This window comes from Pezoporus flaviventris, unplaced genomic scaffold, assembly GCF_033815535.1.
Source record: "Pezoporus flaviventris isolate CSIRO_AGI_PZ_B2104156 unplaced genomic scaffold, CSIRO_AGI_Pfla_v1 ptg000010l, whole genome shotgun sequence".
In the NCBI taxonomy this organism is placed as follows: Eukaryota; Metazoa; Chordata; class Aves; order Psittaciformes; family Psittacidae; genus Pezoporus; species Pezoporus flaviventris.
This window is the reverse complement of record NW_026892558.1, coordinates 4,951,371-4,974,148: the sequence shown is the minus strand read 5'-3', so window position 1 is coordinate 4,974,148 and position 22,778 is coordinate 4,951,371. Positions and strand designations below refer to the sequence as shown.

At 38.7% G+C, this 22,778-nt stretch overlaps 1 protein-coding gene and 1 long non-coding RNA gene across 2 annotated transcripts in view; one reads left to right on the top strand and one right to left on the bottom strand.

Moving 5' to 3' along the window:
- LOC133267888 (uncharacterized) overlaps positions 1 to 13,787 on the top strand; it is a 41,554-nt gene extending 27,767 nt beyond the window's left edge. The window contains exon 3 of the long non-coding RNA XR_009742908.1: positions 13,589 to 13,787. This is a non-coding gene — a long non-coding RNA (uncharacterized LOC133267888). The remainder of the gene's footprint in view (positions 1 to 13,588) is intronic.
- A 7,667-nt stretch (positions 13,788 to 21,454) lies between these two features.
- RIT2 (Ras like without CAAX 2) overlaps positions 21,455 to 22,778 on the bottom strand; it is a 178,441-nt gene continuing 177,117 nt past the window's right edge. Inside the window, exon 5 of the mRNA XM_061450583.1 lies at positions 21,455 to 22,722. Within this exon, the coding sequence (XP_061306567.1) occupies positions 22,501 to 22,722 (222 nt within the window). The 3' untranslated portion in view covers positions 21,455 to 22,500. The remainder of the gene's footprint in view (positions 22,723 to 22,778) is intronic.

Genomic DNA, 22,778 nt, shown 5'->3' with positions numbered 1-22,778 from the left:
GGAATACTTTTTATTCCCCTGTGGCTAACCAAAAAGTGGTTTGCTGAAACCTGTTTAGTGCTATAGCGTGTTCAGAGAATCAAATTGTTAAAGACAGCAATTTAATTTCCTCTATACCTCTCCCTTATTGCTGTTTCCCCCTTTTCTAATCCTATATTTTTCTGGTCCCTGGGTTCTGACTCAGTTTTGTTAACTGCAGGTGTGAGTTGTATGAAACCTTTAAAGAACATGCCTTTGGCTTGTGACTGTATGGAGTATTTTGCACTCAGCAACATCTCATTTGGCTGAATAAATAAAAACCTCTAAACAAACATCTTTTCCAAAGCAAAGTGCTACTCGTGTTTTGGACTCAGCACTTACTGCACTTGTAAATATGCATCACCGTGGCTTGTGGTATATATGATTAGATGCTACACTGGGAGTTTTATTGCTTTATAGTTACTGCAGCAGCAGTAGTGGAGCACAGAGTACATGAAATTTAGATAATTGTGGATGGGAACCAAGTCATTTTAGGTACAGTTATTCCCTTATCCATAAGTGAATCTATGTTATTTTGTTATTTTTGTTTATGACACTAGCTCTAAGGAGAGCATAGCTGAGACTCTGCAGGACTTTCTCCTTCCACCTGTTTAAACATGCAAGTATATCCATGAGTAGAAAAATATGGGTTGGTCTTCTCATGTAATATGAAGTTGACAAATGACCAGATACATCCATAAATCCTTTAAATGACTAAGGAAAGCTCATTTAAAATTCTCATCTGACATCCTCATGACTGCTGTTCAACAATACAAGCCTGTTCATGCAATCTGGCTCATATACCATTGTTTGAAAACCATCAAAACCACAGACAGCCGCATGCTGAGATACAATAATTGTCAAGTCTATAGTGCATATTTTCCAGAATTGTTTAATGCTGGCACAGCATGTGTGCCAAAAAAAGCGTAATCAAACAGGCAGTGCTCTTCATTATGGCCGTTCCATCGGGGTTTGAAAATTGCTCAGATTCAATCTCATCATAGAAAATGACAAAGTGGAGACACATTAGGACTTTGGATAGAAGTTACCTAGCAGAAAGCTGTAAGTATACTGCTATGTCAGAACGTTTTTGATCCACTGGTGCAGAAAGTCACCATTGCATGTCGATCACATCAACTTCTAGTAAGCAAGGCTGAAAGTCTTTAAAATTTCAAGTTTAAAAGAACAAATAGAGGTCAGACAAAAATATCAGTTATTGTCACAAGTCCCCCTGAGGTGCCTTGGTCAAGATTTTGTGGACCATTTCAATGATTAATACATACTGGCAGCATACTGGGTGATATGAGCAGATCTGCTTGGGTTTTGTCGCAGTTTGGCATCACGTAGTTTGTTTTCCAGGGCATATTAATGATTAGTCCCAGAACATCTCAGCTCATCCACATCTGGGATAAAGGACAGAGTGACATTCATTACATTCCTTTCTAAGACTCTCCTTTTTGTAAAATGTTCAAATAAAAATTTTAAAAGGAGACATTTGTTTATCCACTCTGCAAAGTTTAAGACTGAGGAGGAAGGAGCACAGGACCATGTTTTCCTAACAGCAGTGTTGACCAATGGGCTCCAGAAGCTTTTAGGATCTCTGGAAGAGGAGTATCAGGTAGGGAGTAGGGATGGGAATTTCTTATTAGCACAATCTTATGCCTGAGCTATTTTTAATTCTCTACCTGAAAATCATGATTGGACATATTCTGCTGCTTGGCTAGATTTTTCCCTGGGAGGAAAAATCCCTGGGAGGGAAAAAATTATTCACTGAATCTGCCAGATACACAGAAATCTGGGACATATGAACAGCATGTGTGAAAAACAGCTCTGCACATTCACAGTTAGCCTGACACATCTGGGCAATGTCAGACTTACAGAACAAACGATCTGTGCATCATGGGCGTGTTGGGTTGACTGAACACAAGGAGAAGATGCAGGCAGTAAGTGTATCACAGCTGCAAACCACTGGACTCACTGAGCATCCCATGACTGAGCACACATTTCTTTCTGGGATTAAAAATGGCACTTTGAGTCAAGAGATATTTGGAAACCACATGCACAATCCCCAGAAAGGACATACCTGACAGTGACCTTGAAAGACTTGGCTAAAGCTCCCTTTGACAGTTCATAAAGAGCTACTGGGGGTGGGGGGGGGGGGGGGGGGTGCGGGGTAGGGGGGGGGGTGGTTGCTTCTTATTGTGAAAAAAACAACCAAACAAAAAGAAAACACATTAAATAGTTTGCAGCCTTTCGGGTAGTTCAGAATAAACTCAGAACACAAGTATACGTATAGTTATGGAGGGAAAAATTACAGTGCATGTTCACCCATGTGTAAACCTAAGGTTAATAATTCATACTTGCTCCACAGAGCTATTGCAGTGAGATGTGATTAATAAATGTTTATAAAATACTTTACAATCCTTGGGTTTCCAGAGTTATACCAGCTATAAATCCAAGTGATGATGGGGATTACTCTTATTAATTTACCACTGCAGCTCTTTGTGCATAATCTCAGGAAACTTCTAAAATTTTAATCTGGAACAGAAATGCTGGTGCATCATCTGATTTTGGCATCTTTACATATGATTTCATCCCAGTTAAGAGGGTACCAGAAGAAGTGATTTCAAAAAGCTGAAATTACTCATGCTAACAGTGCAGTCCCAAAGCATAACAAATACAGAGCTTTAATAGGATGTTAATAATATGATGGTATACTGAAATTATTTGTTTCACTACACTATATTCTATACCTCGTTAAACTTCATAACTGACACTATCCAGGACCTGAAGTCAAAGATGTTTATGAGCTTCAATTGTGGACCAACAGAAAATGGAAAACTTTCCATATGATTTCACGTAAAATATATGGAAAATAAATGGAGGAAATATATGGAAATGGAAAATATATGAGTCTGAGGTATTTTAATAGTTTTTTTTATTATTATTTTTGCTTCATGTACCACAGACTACTAATGGAGCTCATAATTCACCAGTAACATGATATTTTTTTAAAATACTTTATGAAATTCTTAGTTTTATCATCTTGGAATAAAAGACTGAATAAGCTAGCTGCCTCTAGATAGTAAAAATAGTAAGAGCTGTCATTGTTTGGATTTCCTAAAAAAACAGGGCTTGTGTGGTACAGCTCTGCACAACTGCACACGTGTTTGTTGGTTTACGACCCACTTTAATAACTTATAAATTACTTTGACAAATCTTAACAATTTTTGACAAACTAGTGGGCACCTTAGATACATAAAGTTTTAACAAGGTTCATCAGAAAAGGTGTGCAGGGACGAAAGAGAAAACCTGCCAGTATCCCAGCTGAGGTTCAGGCTACACTGTGAGTTTTACATTTTTATTGGCACCAGAAAAGTCCTAAAACATTATCTGTATGCAAGAAAATTTTTAATTCATTCATTCATTTTTGGAATGGAAGAAATGAAGAAATTAATTGCCAACACTAAAAATGCCAGAAAGTAAAACCTACAAGAAAGGAAGATTACTTAGCTCTAATCCTTCCTCATAGTTGTTTTGTTTTGCTCTGTAAATTGACATGAAGAATTGAAGTCAAGAAGGATCCAGAATAAGGGAATTTGAGGTGAATTCAATGCCAATAAACTAAGTGAACGTGTGGGAATATTTTAGGACATGAAGGTCAATAGGAACCAAATACTCTATGCCTATGTCAGGAAATGGATCAAACTTTAACAGCAGGGAGTCTGCATATTAATTGATCAGAGGAAAAGGTCCTTCAACTATTCCATTTACCAAATAATGTCCAAGAATTATTTAGGGAAAGTGCTTCTTGGAACAAGCTAGTAAATGTTCTGTCAAATTAGCAGTATAACATGTAATATTCCAGTGGCTATTAACATTTCCTAGCTCATCTCAATTTTTGTTACTCACAAAGACACAGCATATTAAACTACTTTAAAATTAATCTAACATTTATTTATGCTAATGGTGATTTGCTTGCTTTTGACTGGTTTTGTTAGACTCAATGAAAAAGAGCAAAATAGAAAGATGGAAAAAAAAAAAGCTGTTAGAAAATCACGAAAGATGTTTACATTCCTACCACCACCATGACAATCCTTCATGGAAAGGGTGATTGCTTTCTCTTTCCCTCTTTTGAAGTCTGGGTTTGCTGATGGGAAAAAAATAACTATCACGGATTATGACCAGACATACTCAGAATATAAACTCTGTGTAAATGAAGCTGGACTGTCCTCCTGAAAATAAAATGTAAATCGGGAACTTTTGCACATTCTCCGCAATCCTGTGAATCCAGTGTTAGAAATATGTTAGCAGAGTGGTCTTAGTAGTGCTGTTGAAATCACTGGGTAATATAGCATTCCCAAAGGTGGTGTAAAATGAGCCCGGATTGTGCAGAACTAATATTTGACTCAGCTTTATAACGTGATGTCTCAGACTTGGATCCCTTGCTGGCATTTAATCAAGGTTATTGAACATTTTAGACCCAATAAAATTAAACTGAAATTTGGAAGTCCTGAGAGATCTGACTCAGTATAATTATTTGTAACAGCATGGAAGAGGATGAAATATGTTAAGGTGGTTTGGATTATAACATCATAGCTTGCATGGACAAGTGATGAGAAAGTTGAATTTTCTCTGCATTTTTGGATTTATTGTTAGTTAATATGGTGTTTTGCTCTAATAAATCATATTGACACTCAGAATTTTCAAATGGATGTCAATTTTCTCTAATAATTGATCAGAAAATGTGCAGAACTGCTGCGTGGAGCAAAATGATAAAACTATTTAGAAAAGATTTATTGCACTGCTCATACTGTAGCATCTATGACTTAAGATCATTAGTATTTTGCCTTCTTGCTCCCAGATCTGACAATATGTGAGGACAGATTTAGCAGTGTATATTTAAGAATTAAGGTTTATAAGCCACATAGATCATTTGTGAAAGGTTGCTCTCCATGGGGAAAAAAAAAAAGAAAACAACCAAAACAAACCACAGTGCTGAAACTCGTTTTTTTCCTGTTAAAACTTTCATGTATTCTCACATTTAAGCACTTACCGTAATTCGGATGAACAGATGGACAGACAGTGGAACAGTTCCATAGCCATCTGAGCAGGCTAGAGACAGGATTTGTAAATAATGGTTTATTACCACCAACAACTCCTCTCCCCCCCCCAAAAAAAAACAAAACAGATAAAGAAATAATTATAGGCACATAAAAATGTAAAGGAAATAATAATCACTTCTAGCAGTGAAGTCCTGATGTGCTTCCTTAGGATTTACTCGTGTAAAAGAGGAAGAGGAAAAATGACTTGAGGACAGAACTGGTAAATTTAGAAAGAAAGACTGAACTTGTGATAAAGATTTGAGGCTGAAATAGAGAAGAAAACTAAGGATTTTCTATGCTGGAGACTTTACAGGCACAAAGTTCAGATGTAACACACCTGTAAGGAGCTGCACACATTGCAGAGGTATGGGAAACATGTCAAGACTCCAGTGAATCTTCCCCACATAATTTCCTTAATATAGTCAATATTTTCTGTGGTCCATAAATGAAAACTGTGATTCTCAGAAAAAGTTTTTACTAATTTAAACTGCGTCATCTCTGTCCAGGGTCCACTTGTGGCCGATCTCTGCCACTTCAAAGGCAGGTGATAATTAGACAAAATATACCAAGTCAAAAGAGAACTTTATAAAGTGCAGTTGCCTAAGGCATTTAGCTTGATTCCTTTTATACTGATCAATAGCAAATCACCTATTTATTTTAGTGAGAACTGAGTTAAACCACTTATCAAACCCTCATAATAGGAGCACAAAATATTTAGTCAACATCATCTACTTACCAAGCACTTGGTTTAGCATGTTGGCTGAGCTGCAGGAAGTATACTAATGAAATTATTGTCATTTGGGAAACAGCCCACTCTCTGGAAGCTTGCCTGGATGATTTGATCTGGATCCAACATAACTTAGAATATTTTTTTTAAAAACTGAAACATACAGTAATGCAAATGCGTTAACTAGCACTATCTTCATAAAAGACTGCTGCTGTGCTAAGATATTCCAGGCTGTACAAGCATTTTTGGTTTAGAGTCTATAGAAAAAGCAGCCCTTTTTGGCCCTTTTACCTGAAATTATCATAGTAATGAAAGTCCCAGTTTCTCAGTTGAGAGCTGAAGTGTAGCCTTTATGCCCAGCAAGATTTAAGCTTTTGAGTTATACGGGTTTTGTCTCACCATATGTTTAGAATATCACAAAAAAGCAGAATTACCTTGGCAACACAATTTCTACTGCTCCAGTAAGATAATGGTTTTATGTAACTGCTGGTACTGGTCAGCCCCTTAATTGCAGCAGAGACCTGATAAAAATGAAGCACATTTTTAGAGCTGACAGCAGCGTCTGTACAAAGAACTCCTAATCTTCCTCTGCACATCTAATTGTTCATGGTGCTGTCTTTAGGAAGTTTCTCATCCAGATAATGCATTTTGAGACCCTGACAGAAACTGTGCAACAGAAATAACACACCCAAATCAAGACATGTGGCATGGAGGGTAACAATATTCTGCTTCTAATATGAAATTTAGAAATCTGAACACACATACTAAAATATCTCCCAAACACCTTTGTTCCATTCTACATGTTAATGACTTTCATATCTGTCTTAATGCAGTGTACACCCAGTGTATGTTCTAGGACAACAAACACCTACACACATCTCAGACATGTAAATTCTAGCCTATGGATGGATGAATTCTCTGCCTCACAGACCTGAATCCAGAATTCAGAGTGATGTTCATTTACTATCCTAATCTGTTTTTCTCAGTAACTTTCAAGAAAGAATAAACAGGTGCTCCAATGCAGGAAAAGACACCCTCTGCAACAGGAGTTGAACTCAAGGGTTTTAGGCAGGCCACTAAATCACGAAATCAGCAGATCTCATACACTCCCCTTGCATACCGCTTCCTGCTGACTGGCTCAATTATTTATCAATGCCGGTCTTTAAATCCCATTGTTCATCTCTGATCACTGCTTATACTTTAATTAAAGAATTTAGAAACCCACTTTGGGGACCTGATTTAGCAGACTGGGAAGAAAAAGTTCTCACATGAAGTCTAGTTTGCTCTTCAGCCTTTGATTATATGCCCTGAGAGCAGATGTGAAGTGTTCAGGGATATGCATATGTATTTTTTCTAAAGTTGTTCACCTCCATGAGCTATCTGGACTTGTAGAAATTGTATGCCTACAAATGCATTTTTTTAGTTCACTTCTTTTTAACTAGGATGTATGAGATATTGTGGAAAATAAGCAAAAACAAAGATAATTTAAGCAGCCTTTTCTATAACAAATTTATTTTTTGTGATAAAATGAAAATATTTCATAAATTGCATAAAATCTGGGTTGTAATTTTCTTTAACAGATGCCACATTCTTTAACAGTGTGTTCGACACTGTCCTGCATGACATCCTTGTCTCTAAATTGGAAAGAAATCAATTTGATAGATGGACCACTCAGTGGATAAAGAACTGGCTGGATGGCTGCATGCAAAGAGTTGTGTTCAATGGCTCATTGTTCAGCTAGAGACCATCAATGAGCGTTGTCCCTCGGGGATCAGTGTTGGGACCAGTCTTGTTCAACATCTTTGTTCAATATCTCTGGGACTGAGTGCACCCTCAACAAGGCTGCCGATGTCACCAAGCTGTGTGGTTTGGTTGATACCCTGGAGGGAAGGAATGCCATCCAGAGCATTGTCGACATGCTTGTGACGTGGGCTGATGCCAACCTGATGAATTTTCACCAAGGTCCTACACCTGGGTCGGGGCAATCCCAGGCACAGCCACAGGTTGGGCAGAGAAGAGATTCAGAGCAGCCCTGCGGAGAAGGTGTTGGGGGTGTTGGTTGATAAGAAACTTAATATGAGCCAGCTTCAGTGTGCGCTCACAGCCCAGAAAGCCTGGGCTGCATGAAAAGGAGCGTGACCAGCAGGTCAAAGGAGGTGATCCTGCCCCTCTACTCTGCTCTCATGAGACCTCACCTGGAGCATTGTGTGCAGTTCTGGTGTCCCCAGCATAAAAAGGACATGGAACTGTTGGAACAAGTCCTGAGGAGACCATGAGGATGATCAGGGGACTGGAGCACCTCCCCTATGAAGACAGTCTGAGAAAGTTGGGGCTGTTCAGCCTGGAGAAGAGAAGCTGTGCGGAGACCTCATAGCAGCCTTCCAGTATCTGAAGGGAGCCTTTAGGGGTGCTAGGGCGGGACTCTTCATTAGGGACTGTAGTGATAGGACAAGGGGTAATGGGTTAAAACTTAAACAGGGGAAGTTTAGTTTGGATATAAGGAGGAAGTTCTTTCCTGTTAGGGTGGTGAAGCACTGGAATGGGTTGCCCAGGGAAGCAGTGAATGCTCCATGCCTGGCGGTGTTCAAGACCAGGTTGTACAGAGCCTTGGGTGAGATGGTTTAGTGTGAGATGTCCATGTGCATGGCACGGGGGCTGGAACTTGATGATCTTAAGGTGGTTTCCAACCCTAACTATTCTATGATTCTATGATTCTATGATCAAGTAATATAGAAATATATTCGTGTACTTAACAAAAAAAAACAACCTAAAACAACAAACAAGACACAAAAGTGTTATCTGGTGTAAGCAGAAGGCTCCTACAGGCATTTTCAAGCAGGGGCAAGCAAACTTTCTATAGATATTCTCTTTCTTTTAGTGCTTAAGAAAATATCTTGTGTTCTTAGAGACAGCATTGTGGGATGGGGGGGACGTTGTCTTACTTGGTACAGAAGTGCAGCTGTCTTTCTGGAAATAGTAGGAGTTCCATGGATTTTATGATACCCTTCTCATTGTAGCTGTCTACACTCATCTTTTTGCAGGTTTCTCCTACAAAAAGTCATTTGAATGCCTCCATACAAGTTTTGAACTAAAGTTATGTAAAGATGAATGCATTTTGGACAACTTTAGCTTTATTATCTGTTTTTACTTTCAGTGTTAAGAGTCTCACATTGTACCTATGTCACTGGAAGAGCCCTTATAAATTCAGTTATACTCCATATTTGATAGCTGAAGCTTGGTGGGAAAAAACAGCGACATAATACCTATAAGAAGGACAGGGAGAGATTTTTTATCAGGGGCTGTTGTGATAGGACAAGGCCTGATGGGTTTAAACTAAAAGAGGGGGATTCAGGCTGAATATGGGGAAAAATTTTTTTACAAAGAGGGCAGTAAAACATTTTCATGCGTTGCCCTGAGAGGTGGTAGATAAGCCATCCCTGGAGACATTCAGGGCCAGCCTGGATATGCAACCTTATCTAGCTGAAGATGTCCCTGCTCATTGCAGAGGGGTTGGACCAGTAGACCTTTGAAGGTCCTTTCTAAAGGACCGTTTTGTGATTCTCTGTTTCTGTGGAACAGGAGTGGCGCTCTCCTCATGGAAAGTGGCATAAAAATGTAAGATACATAACATCAAGGATGGAAAGAGAGTTTCATAATATTTTTCTGCCAGTCTTTTGCATTTCAATTGCCATCGAACAATATTTTAAGCCAAATTTTTGATCAGCTTAATTAAAGGAAATTATTTCTTTTAAAAACCCCTTTATAATATCTTCATTTTTTTACAATGTTTAAACACATTTGCCAAGAACAGAATTACTTAGGGCCTAAGGCTGCACTTCTAAAACAGTTGGAGGCAATCAAGTTAAAACTGCCATAGCCCTGCCCTCCTCCTTGTGCTGCCACGTTTCAAGTGCTAAACTGGCAGAAAATTCATCATTTTCTTGCTCTTGTTTTGCTGAGTGACATTTCTGCTCCACAGGTTTAGCTGATGTGGACTACTTCACAAAGAGGGTTACTGAGTATTAGTTCTGCACAAAGCAAGAAGCAATGTCATTCCTTAAAACCCTACCCGGTCATGTAGGAACATGGGGAATATCACTTGGATAAAGAAAGATTGTCTGGACAAAATATGAAGACAGATTTTGCTGAACCCCTGGCAACCACCAACGGGCTCAGATTTTAAGAACTAGAAGAAAAAAAAAAGAAAAAAAGAAGAAAGAAGAAAGGAAAATAAAAAAAAAAAATTTTTTTTTCAAAACCCTTAAATTCTGGTATGTTGGTTTTGATTTTTTTTTTAAAGCTTTCCATTAAGGCTACCTTCAAGGGTAAACAAGAAAACAAAAAAAACAATTCATCAGGGTTTACTACATAAAACTTAAACTGGAAATAAGGAAAAGAAGTGAAACATGTCTTTTAATAATAAAAGCTAATATTTTCTGTCAAGATCTTACAGATTTTTAGTTACTGTATCAATTTTGTATGTAAATAGCCTGACATGTTTGTCATTTTTATATACGAGCTGCAAAAATATTTATATTCTTAAATTTATATACATCAGATAGCAGAAATAAGGCACTCTAGGGCTATGTTTAAACAAAGAGCCTCTCTGAAACTGGCATAGCTATGGGAAGCCTTTAAGAAACCATTTTACTGCTTTTAAAAATCCTCCTTTTTCTTTTCACAAAGGGTTTCCTTAATGAAATGGTTCATAATTCATCAAAAATAGATTAAACCTGAATATTCCAGATTAATTCTCATTCTGTGAAAAACAGCTTCTTCCTGTGTTATAATACTGTTTTGTGTTTGGTTTGTGCACATGTTTGTGGGATTTTGGGGGGAGTGTGGGGGCCATAGCATAAAGTATCCTTATCAAAATTACTTAGTACGTAACCTTACTAGACTATCAGCTTTACCTCTAAGTGATTGGTTCAATGAATTTCCTGATAATTTTTAAATTACTTCAAGAAATCCCTAGAAAGTATGGTTTAGAGAAGATTTCAGAAATACTCTATAAGCTTAGTTTACACAACTCACATAGGCAATGCTTCATTTTTAATTTCTATGCTCACATCCACATGAGGAAAATAAAGTAAAATAAATGTAAGTGGAGAAAAGCACGTAGAGTGACACAGATATCAGTGTGGAACAAAAGGACATCCTTCTTAAAAGCTCAAGATCCATTCAAGTAAATTAATAACTGCTTTAAACATTTTTGGTTTATTGGCAGATGGCTTTTTTTTTGTTTTTCAAAACAATGAGCTTGCTCAATGCATTGCTGCTTCTAGGCTCCATAGCACTTGTTTTCACTGCAAACTCAGCGGTTACTCATATTTCTTCCTCATGGCTCATAGAACCTGGACTTCTATCACATGTGGCAGAGCAGCTGGCACAGTTGTTCTGAACTTGTTTTTACATTTACAGACAACAACACACACATAAACATCTATGACATAGTCTAGCAACTTGAAAATAAGCCAGTAATAATTTTGTTGGCTGTGGTGGTCCTGTGCCACTTTGCTGTGTCACTCATGGCACTCAAAGTTCATTCAAGGAGATGCTGTGCAAAACATGAAGTAGCTTGCTCTTCTTGCAGGAGAGAATTATAGTCTTTCTATAGTGCTTGCTCTTCTTGCAGTGAAGAATTACAGGCCTTTCTATAGTGATTGCTCTTCTTGTAGTGGAGAATTACAGATCTTTCTATAGTGATTACTTCAGAGGGAAATCTTGTAATTTTGTGTATGTGGCTCAGAGTCACAGACTGAAGCAAATACATACGAACCTATCTGTAGAATGTATGTATTTAATATATCTCAGACTAATGAGGGTGTTACCTGGCCCAGTTTTCCTTCAGGGCAAACCCAGCTCCTCAGAAACAATGTCTTGGCTCCATTTGGACATTGGCATGGGTCAGGAATCATCCTATTCAAGTAACTCCCAATAAAACACAATCTTATAGTGAAGTTGTGTTTGCTTTCTATATTCTCATTAATACCTACCTAAACAAGGAGTCCTCTCATGCCACTGGGATGTTCCAGGGTGTACTGCAGGATTTCTACCCACTGCTACAGAAAGACTGGGTCTCTTCTTCATCTGATGTTTGCCAGCTCTGTGGGTGCTGCAAATGCTTTTGGGTCACTCAAGAGGCGGGAAAAGCATGTATTTACCTAATGAAATCAAAACCTACCAGTCCTAATGTTGTTTTCTACAGATAATATCCAGAGAAATTCTGTTAATTTTTATACTTACAGAAAACACTTTCTATCAGAGGAAAAGGAAAATAATTTATGCTTCTCCAGGTTTCTCAGGGAGGTGTCGTGCTACTTGGCCTCAATGTTTTGGATTCAAAACCTACAGACCCAGAAAAGGTTTCCAGAACAAATTTATGATAGAGGTCTGATTGAGGATCACTGTATTTATAGAAAGAACTTCATATTCAGCAAGTTTCTGATTAACGTTTTTTGAGAGAGCATACACAACATATGTGAATATGTTTTAATCTTTTTTCCTGGGATTCTGATTCTGCCTCAGCTGGAAACAGGTATTTTGTTTTCTGCAGTATAAAACATACAATTTTCTGTGTTGTAAAACTTTAATTAAAACAAAACAATAGGAAGTATACCAAAACAACAATCTACTGAGAACATTTCCTAGTGCAAGAAGAAACAATTCACAAACCTAACCAAGTAATAACCTAGAAGAAAATATTTTGAATCTATCAGAATGAAGTAGATCCCTATCCCTTTCAGCATATAATTTTCTAGAGATAAATTAATTTTCTTTTTAGGTAAATAATACTCATACTTCTTTCAAATCCAGGCGTTGTTTTGTAGTTGGCAGCACAGCAACCCCCTGTAGAAATGTGAAAGCTGGAGAGAAAAATGATCTATTAAACTGGGACAGTTCTTAGTAGGACAAGACACAGTGCTTTATCTTGTCTGGTGAAAAAGTAGGTGACCTAAATGTAAAAGCCTTTATCCGTTCCCTTGGAAGCCTTGCTTACCATCAAATGCATCTCACCAGTTTGAATTTAGCCAAACACTGAACTTGTATTTACATTTTTCTATTACTACTGATTAATATACATACACAAACTCATCCCAGCAGATTCCTCTCTCTCTCTTTTTGGCCAACTTTTATTAGGCATTAGAACTCTATATAAATCATATGCAAGTACTCCACCAAGTGCCAAAAAGCCCACTCATCCTTACTGAATTATTACGATCTGATGCACTTGCATATGTTCAATGCTTCTTTTATGTAAATATGGGTGTATAAAATTATATATTTTATTTAAGCTAATTTTCCTGGCTTTCTTTACAGTGAGAGTATATTGGTTTGTATGCTTAGGAGAACAGTAACTTACTCATGAGCCATACACATAGAAAATACATGCCGCGGGTATTATCAGAAACACTACAAAGTCTCTCACTCTCCTCTTGTGGCAGAAAGATGTGGAGAGAAGAGTTGGTTTTTTTTTTAGCACCCTAGCATTACTTCAGATACAGGCGGCAAGGTGGGTACAGGTGACATTCTGGGGTTTGAACACAGTGTGTGTTTGTATGATTATACATGTGTGTCTCTGAGATTATTTAGCATATATAGAGTATATATTTTCCAGTGACAAAGCAGTCACATAGTGCCTGCCCTGCTGTTCACAACGAAAAGACTGTGCAACTCCAAAATGGAAAAAAAAAAAAAAAATTATTTAACTCTAGTATTTTGACATTTTATTTTTCAGGAAAAAAGTGTGTCAAGAGGAGCTGTCATTTTCCTACTGTTTGATCAGCACAGCTGAAGAATGGTTGGGAAAGTGCATCTGCCTTCAAATGCCTTCCCAGAGGATGATGATCCTGCTCCTGCTCATATCTCAAAATCACCCCAGGGGAAAGGACCAGCTGCAGCCCAGAGGGCTGCGATGGATTAAACAAATTCTTCCTCCAGGCTCCAGCCCTGATAGGCTCAGCCCCCTGAGACCCGCAGGTGACTGTGGGTGCAACAGCAGGTTTGTAAGGCACAGCCTGATGTTCAGCACTCAGCATCTACGCAATGTTTCTGGTGACGCATATGGCAGTAAACAAATATCTGACACTGCAGTTTCTATATGGTATCAGGAAGGTGTTGCCCAAGGAGAACAGTATGCTTCAGTTTCAGCCTGAAGATCAGCACAGACACTTGTGTATTAGTGAAATTACTGATGCTGATTTACATCCATATAATGGATTCTTAATTTACAAACTTTCACACAAGGTGGGCAGTGTGCAAACCTGTTAGGCCTTATTATCAATTTTAAGTGAAGGACCTTTTGTGTCATAGTATGTCTTTTCCTCATCTATCTGTTTGAGTCACTGTGATTCCCTGTAAGGATTTTTACTACTCAGCGGCAAGTGGGCTGAAAAGTCTCTGTCAGGTGACAGAACTGACCTCAAATTTTTCAGCAGTCCCTGGAGGTCTGTCCTGGCTCAGAAGTTTTATCACAGAAATATTTTACAGCTTCTATAACTTAGGTCTTTCTGAAGTTTATTGTTGGCAGGTATAGCATATTCTCATAGGCTTTGTGGTTTCATCTCTTTTTCTTCTCATCTTCTTCTCACATCATGGTAATCAACTCCACACAGGTCAAAGAACTCTGAAAAGTACGCCTTTGAACATCTGCCTCCTTAAAGACATCCCTGCCGTATTCTCTGATAACTTGGATTTCATCCAGTTTTGCTAGATGAAGACTTAGGAGTATTTGGTGAGCACCTTGTTAACTAAACAGGAGAGCAGAAAAAGATTCCTACATTTTTCACTAACATCTATTTTCGGAACAGTGGGAGGGAAAAAGCCAGCAGCAAATGATCTGCATGCACTGGTTGCAAACTGGTAGCTGCACTCCCAGATGAAACCACCTATTTGAAGTACCGTTTAAAATCTTCAGCAGGGAGCTATCATACCATCTTTTATGTTAGTTCTGAGGCATGTAAATGAGAGTTTTGCTACTATCCTTCCAAAACGACATAGCTGAACATCCTACTTTTTCCCCAACTGTTCAGCTGAAACCAGCTGCTGTTATTTTCTGAAACCTACGCAGTGTAGGGAGCCAGCAGCCACCACAGAGAGATTTGTTCTCACAAGCATCCAAAGAAGCTTCAGTGAAGGGGCAACTTATTCCACAGTCACCTAACCTCAAAGTCTCATTAGAAACCTGCTCCATTCTGCAGGGAAGAAAATCCAAACTTCCCATTGACTTAACTAAGTTTTGATGGTGTTTCTTTTTATTTTTCCACTCTGTGCTTCCATATTTTCTTCATTAAAACACATTGCATGTTCACTCTGACCTCTTCCATTTATTTTCTATGCCAACCAAATTGTATCATCCACAGAGTGAAACGAACCATCATCAACTTCTATTGCTCTTAGCATCACCTGTCTTGTCTTAATAGCCTCCATCAAATGCCTATGGTGTGTGCACTTGAACCAAATCACTGGGCTTTTTTTATATCTTTTTGTCATTATATCTGCTCTTTTTCCCTTTCTAGAAGGCATGAAGACACATCTAAAGTGAGAATGGTGTAAGACATTCCAAGTTCGCTTGCTTTTCATACATTTGCTCATTACCACTTCTTCATGCCTATCCTTGCCATTACTAGTAGTCTTTATTCTGTTTTCCTTAAATAGTCTTTTACTTTGGGTTATGGCTTTTGTAATTTCTCAGGGACAGAAACCTCATCTTCTTCTGTGTGATAAAGTATATTCATCATCATGCGATAGTATGTAATTCTTTTTTGGAGACGGATGTGAATCAACTGGAAGATTTTCCATTGCTTTCAGAAAAGCTGCCCACTTACACCAACTGAATAACTTAATTGTTCAAGCTTATTCATTCAATGTCCTAGATAAGGAGGCATCTGTGATTAGTCAGCAGTGCCTAGCAGTGGAGGCAAAGTCAATTTGCAGGAACTGTCAGCTTCTTATTCAGAAAACTGAGTGACTCTGCAAAACTTTATCGTTAAAGATATTACTCATTCTACTCAGTATGAACATTAAATTAAATTTATGAAGAAGGCAGAAGATGCACTGTTTTTAGTTTGTGAAAAGCACCCAGGGGCATCTTTTACATTGTTGAGAGTAATGCAATAGAAAAAGTGAAACAAAAAATTAAAAAGAGTGAGTTTATCTAGATGAAGAGGTTAGCCTGGATACTTGGGGATGGCCCAGAAACTAATGGAAGGAGCTGCCAAGGAATCTTTGTCAGGCTACGGTGCTGGAAGGGGCTGAATGAAGTCTAGACCACTATTTACGAAACAAAACTTGAATCTACTACTTCAATCCAGATTTATTCTTTCCAGGACCAGGAATTCTAAACTATATCATTTGCAGAATGAGGCAAGAGCAGACAAATATAAAACTTTTGTCCACTGAATTTCGTAGGTGTGAAATAGACTGCCTTCTTCTTCTACTAGTTATACTTAAACCATAAATGTAAAAGGGTATTGTTTTCTTTAAAACAGATAAAAGTAATATAAAAATACTAATAATATAAAAATCTTGCTTTACTTTACCCTACTAAAATCATTATTTAACTGGAATTCTGTTCCAACTGCTGCCATGAAAATAATGGCTTTTTCACTTGGCTGTATAGTTGTGAAACAGTTGTTAAGTCTAAAAGCACTGTAAAAAAATGATGCATGACGAAGTGTGAAAATGGGAAAGTCTCATTGTCACATTAATTATCTGTTGACAGAAGATATACAGTAGGTGATGCAATGGCTTTGGATGTTCTTGTCTTTATTACCTCTTGGGGGGAAAGTTCAGATCATGAAATGAGTTTGGTGCTCTTGAGTGGACATTTGTCCTCATCACAAAACAGCCTCATAATTCAGCACGATGTAACAAAAATTGGAGAGCTCAAATTGAGAAGGCTTAGAACCAGGAGCATCAGAGAGTGATAAATCAGGCTAGAGGTGCAGGGCAATGCTGCTTGGGGTGACTTTCACAGCATCTGTGAGACAATGCCAACCCCTTTACAAATCATTTCGCCAGGCAGGCATCCTAAGGAGCTCCAAGTACTTGAAGGGACAGATGAAGCTGGAAGCAGTGCTAAAAAGGATGCTGATCAGAACTGGTGCAACTCACTATTCTATTCAATTGACATACGATTTTCTGAGAACAGAGATTCCAATACTGTATTAAAGTCACTTTATGTAATTTTGTCTTTCCACTGCTAACTTACAGTGATTTTTTTCAGGGTTATAAACAATAAGCAGTGTGCATGATGCACACTTGAATGAATAGGAGTCCCTGAGGGGGATGTCTAAATATGGCTAACTACTCTAAGTATACTTAATTGAATTATATTAACATAATTGTCTATGTTAGACATACATCTTTCGATTGCTAGTACAAATTCAGGCAAACACTGGTGCATTCCCGTAGCTAACTGTAAACATTGTGTGTTTTGTATAAAATGAATTGATAGTTTTCAGTTTAATTTTTAACAGTCAACCTCATGGTCACAGTGTTTCCTTCAGAGGTGGCTGCAGCAGCTACCTTCAATTTCACTTGCTGTTTCTACAAGAAGGCCCACTGACAGTTATTTTGCTTATCACAAATACCACACTCTGGCCCTCAGACAGTAACGTTCACCTTGGGAGAAGATTTTGACACAGTTATAGGGTGCAAATCATCACTATCAGACACTAAACTGTTGAAAAACCCATCTTTTGCTTGTTGCGTATGTTCTTTTCTATCTGTCATGATATAGGGAGGGCTCAAATAACTTAGGCTAAGAATGGGAAACATATAGAAACTACATATGTTATTGTTTTATGTGTGTTATTTATATATATTGTGTGTATATAATATATGTAATGGACAAAATTAGGAGTCTTTTTCATTCCAGCTATGGCTTCTTACAATTCAGTCTCAGAAGATACATTTTTTGTGTGTTTAAAGAAATTATTTTCAACCATTTGTGAAAACATCAGACTGTGAACTTAGTTCATGACCTTAGTTTTCTGAGTTTAAGTTCTAAAGCCTGTATGCAAAACGCATGAAAAAGGAAAACTGAAGAACTGTAGTATTCCATTTAGACTTACAGCCTTCCCTTGATTACTTTTCAACTAGATAAAACATGTGATCTGCCATAACAGGGAAGAAAGGTAATTAACTGCCATATATTATAAATTTGGGAGAAACACCATGGATGCATTTTCAAAGTGCTATTATTTTATTTATTAGCTGTCTTTAATTATAATCCTGGAGGAAACTGAATTATGGCCCAGCTGCAACACAGTCTGACAGTGGAGTAAGTTATAGCTGCCATCTTCATGGACTATAGGCAACACAGCAAAATAAAGTGATCAGTTTCTTCCCTCAAATCTTCCAGACTTGATTAGGTGAAAGACTAGTTAGAGATGGAAAAGTCTTTAGACACAGATCTGCTGTTTTTTAATTCTGTCAGTTAGGTTTGACAGCTAAATACAATACTCTGCGATGGAATCATAATGATTAATTAAGTAAAGCAGCTGCACCCAGCTTTTTGCGCAGTTATGACTTATGTTATCCTCACAGACTATAACCTCCATCAGCTCTGCTCAATTAACTGAGGTTAAGCATTACAGATTATTGAAGGATTGGCTGATGATAAATCTGAATGACTTTTCCAATTCAAAAAATAAAGGATGGCCAGGTGTTTTAGAGATGAGATCCAATGCCAAGTATTTAAAACACAATTCTCTGCTATAGATATTGGATGCAACAATTATTAAAGATGGTGTTTAGCAGATGTCAATTTAATAATAATAATAATAATAATAATAATAATAATAATAGTAATTAAAAGGAGCAAGAGAGAGAGTCAAATAGACCCCAAGGAAAATATTAAAAAAAAACAAACTAGTACAATAGCCCATCACGTATTGACCGATATCCAGCTCATTCCCAAGCAGCAGTCGGTCCCTTCTGGGTAACTCCCCCCAGTTTATATACTGGGCATGATGTGCTGTGGTATGGAATACCCCTTTGGCTAGTTTGGGTCAGGTGTTCTGTCTCTGTTTCCTCCCTGCTTCCCATGCCCCTACTCATTGGCAGAGCATGAGACTGAAAAATCCTTGACCAGGGTAAATGCTACTGAGCAACAACTAAAACATCAGTGTGTTACCAGCATTGTTCTCAAACTCAAGCCAGAACACAGGATTGCACCAGCTGCTAGGAAGAAAATTAACTCTATCCGAGCTGAAACTAGGACACCATACAAGCCAGACAGGACAAATAACCAAGCAGAGGAACCTCTCCCTCCTCATTAGTCAAAGAAGGAATGAATGACTAGGTGTCATGCTCAAGCTATATATGATCAAAGTGGAGAGAGCCCTATGTCCAGTACATATTCAGATACCTGAAACTGCTCATGGAAGATGTAGCAGAAGACCTTCAGAGGGTATGATGACTCATTCTTCTTGAAGGCACTAACCTAGCACCAAATATCTTTCAAAATGTGTCATGTAGGTGCGGAGTATAGACACAAATCAGAACCTGGAGATTTCATCGGCTTGGTAAATCTAAAAATATGACTATGTATCTGTGTCTGCACTAGCAGTTTGAACATACCAAGGGAGTCACCCATACTGTTAATTTTTTTAAATGATCCCTTTGTTTCTGACCACGGCAGGCCTGCACTTTTGTAATCAGTTGCTGCGCATGATGCAGAACCTAGCATAGTCCGGGGACCACTTTCAACAGCAGTTAGTGTGTGGTAACTCTCCTGTGAAGACTAAGAGAGCTTAATGGTATGGGAAGATGTTGCTCCATGCCAGATGACTTTAATGTCAGAGGATGGGCGTGTTTAAAATATGAATCCATTCAAGGATGAATCTTAGACTTTGTCTGTGTCCTCTTCTGCAACATCTGCTGTATTGCAAACAGACTTGAACAAGGTACCCCTAAAAGCCAAGCCAGTCTTGATATAGTATGTCCCTCATTAGGGTGGGTTAAATGACATAATAGGCAATACTAAATGGTTTTCAATTGACTCAAAGCTTAGGCATCTGCCTGAAAAAGACCAATGAACATCCCCCAAGGTTTCTCAGGATAGTAATTACTATGGCCTCTTACACATGAACAACTGTTTCATTTCCCCCTTCGCCGTGTGCAGTACTGGAACAGTCACAGATGTTTCCCATTGTTATTTATTGTCTCACAGCTGCCATCGGTTCAGTGCAGCCTCCTGTTGTCTCTCCACCAATACTTAGCACATGAACTCTTTGAACAAGCACATCTCTTTTTCTCTAGGATGTTCAACCTAAATTCTCTGTGGCAATACAGGTAAAATAATAATAGTAATTGCAATAGTATAAATGCAGACTTCAGCTGTTGGAGGCACGAAGCAGAAAATGCACCTTAAATGCATGAATGTGTTTGTGTGTAATACAGTATGCAATATTGTATTATATAAAATACATAGCATATAGCTACATATTACCTAACTATATACAGCAAAATAGTACTTTTGATGGAGAATTTTTGACAAGTCAAAACATATTAGAGGTTTTTCTTGAAAGGAAGGAAAAGCAGAGAACAAATCATCAGATGAATGGCTTGAATGAACCAAAATTCTTCAAAATTCTTCATAAAACCATAACCTTCTCAAGCTTAACAGAGCAAAGCAAATTAACTGCTCCCCCATATCATCCAAAATATAACTGAAACCCCATAAAATAGTCAAAAACAAATGTTGTCGTGGTTTAAACCCAGTCAGACAACTCCTTCACTCACTTCCCCCCCTTCTTGCCCTCCCCCTACTCTCGGAGGGACGGAGAGGAGAATCGAAAAGAATGCAACTCCCACGGGTTGAGATAAGAACAGTTTAGTAACTAAGGTATAACACAAATCACTACTGCTACCACCAATAATAACAATGATAAAAGAATAACAAGGGAAGAGAATACAACATCTCACCACCAGCCGACCGATAACTCGCCACCCCCCCCAGCCCGACCAAGCTCCGACCGATACCTCCTCCAACCCTGCAGTCTACCAGCCCTCTGGTTAACTCCCAGTTACATCCTGGGCATGACGTGCTGTGGTATGGAATACCTCTTTGGCTAGTCTGGGTCAGGTGTCCTGTCTCTGCTTCCTCCCGGCTTCCCCTCCTCCTTGGCAGAGCATGAGGCTCACAAAGTCCTTGGCCAAACCAAAACATCCTTGTTATCAGCTCTGTTCCCAGGCCAAAAGTCAAAACACTGCACTGCACCAGCTACCAAGAAGGAGAAAAATGACTGCTACTGCTGAACCCAGGACAAATGTGAAAAAATAACATTTACTTATATGTATTTTTCTAATGATACCATTTATTACTCCAGTACAAATGACACTACTAGTATCGTTTCATGGAAATCACAATCTTTATTTCTTGACAAAATGTATGCATGTTTTAATTGTAAAATCTATAAATAAAGTGAATAGTAAAAGAAGTTTGGGAAGAGAATGGGTCAATGAGACTATACTTCATGCTAGCTTTAAAAAAGGAATATTTAAAAGACCTATCCAACTGATCAACCAAATGATTCACTTGGACTGTGAAAGATGGCAACTGACCTTACGCAGTTCTTGAGTAAGTCAAGGGCTGAATGGTACATCGCAAATGTTTTTACACTCTGTGACAAAGCTGCATTGCTCTAGGAAAGGCTGTGAGAAAAATCAGACAGGCAGTGCTTTTTTTGTGCTCCTGGTGGGATGTAGGAGTGTGTCCAATGGTGAGGGACTGGCACAGGATGCCCAGAGAGGCAGTGGATGGCCCATCCCTGGGAACATTCAAGGTCAGGCTGGACAGAGCTCTGACAACCTGATCTAGTTAATGATGTCCTTGCTGACTGCACAGGTTTGGACCAGATGACCTTTAAAAGTCCCTTCCAACCCAAACTATTCTATGGTTCTAATGCACTGCATGTCTCCAGGACATCTTCACATCTGCTAGCCAGTCCTGGTGAGTAATGTGCAGAGGAGACAGAGCAGTAGCCCCGCAGCCTCTGGACAGCTGGTGTGTGTTACTTGTGCTATGCTTGCCAACCCTTCATGCTAAATGATAAGGACACAATGAGCATAGGGATCTACTGGGTAAAAATCTGAAGCCATTAGCATTCCCCTGGGCCTGCTTTACACATACACATTCACAAAGACATGGGCATGGGGGCTGAGCACAGTCTAACCCTAAACCTATATTAGAATGCAAAGCTGGAAGTCAACTCTTAAAGTCCTTAAATACTCAAAAAGTCCACTGAAATCAATGTTATTAATTTTTGGGATAGTGAAAAGCATGTAGAGAGGAGGCAGTAAGTGCAACCCCTTCTCCTAGAGCTGGTGGAAGCTGGTCCTGCTTTGTACACTAGCTTAACTCCTACCATGTGAAGACCAGCCAGGGATCACAAGTAAAAAACCACATTTTCTTCACTCAGTTTTGCAGAGAAGAGATGAAAGGGTGTGCTAAGTGACTTTATAATACAGAGGAGCCATAGGCAACCATGAATTGGGCCTTCAAGGAGCTACATCTGCATGAAGGCTGAAGGGAAAATGCTCCAGGACCTACTTTGGAAGATGCTATGTCAATGATGCCTTTTTGAACTGTTCTGGGTCACTGTGGTCAGCTCCTGATGGGTGGCTCACAGGGAACTGCCATCAGGTTGTACTTCCCTTTTTTTTCTTCAGGGATCCTTTCAGTTTCCGCCACAGACTATCCTTCCTCCTTATCCTCTTCTCCACCAGTGAGAACTCTTTCCTTCGTATTTCCCTCACTAGTCCATGAAAGACATCATCGATGTAGAAGCGGAGGGCAGCTGAAGTCTCGAAAAAGGAGCAGGAGTACTCTCTGGCTAAGCTCATTCCTTCTTCAGTCGAGACCTAGAGAGAAAAGTCCATAAGTACTGCCTAATGTACAGAGCATGAAGCAACATGAG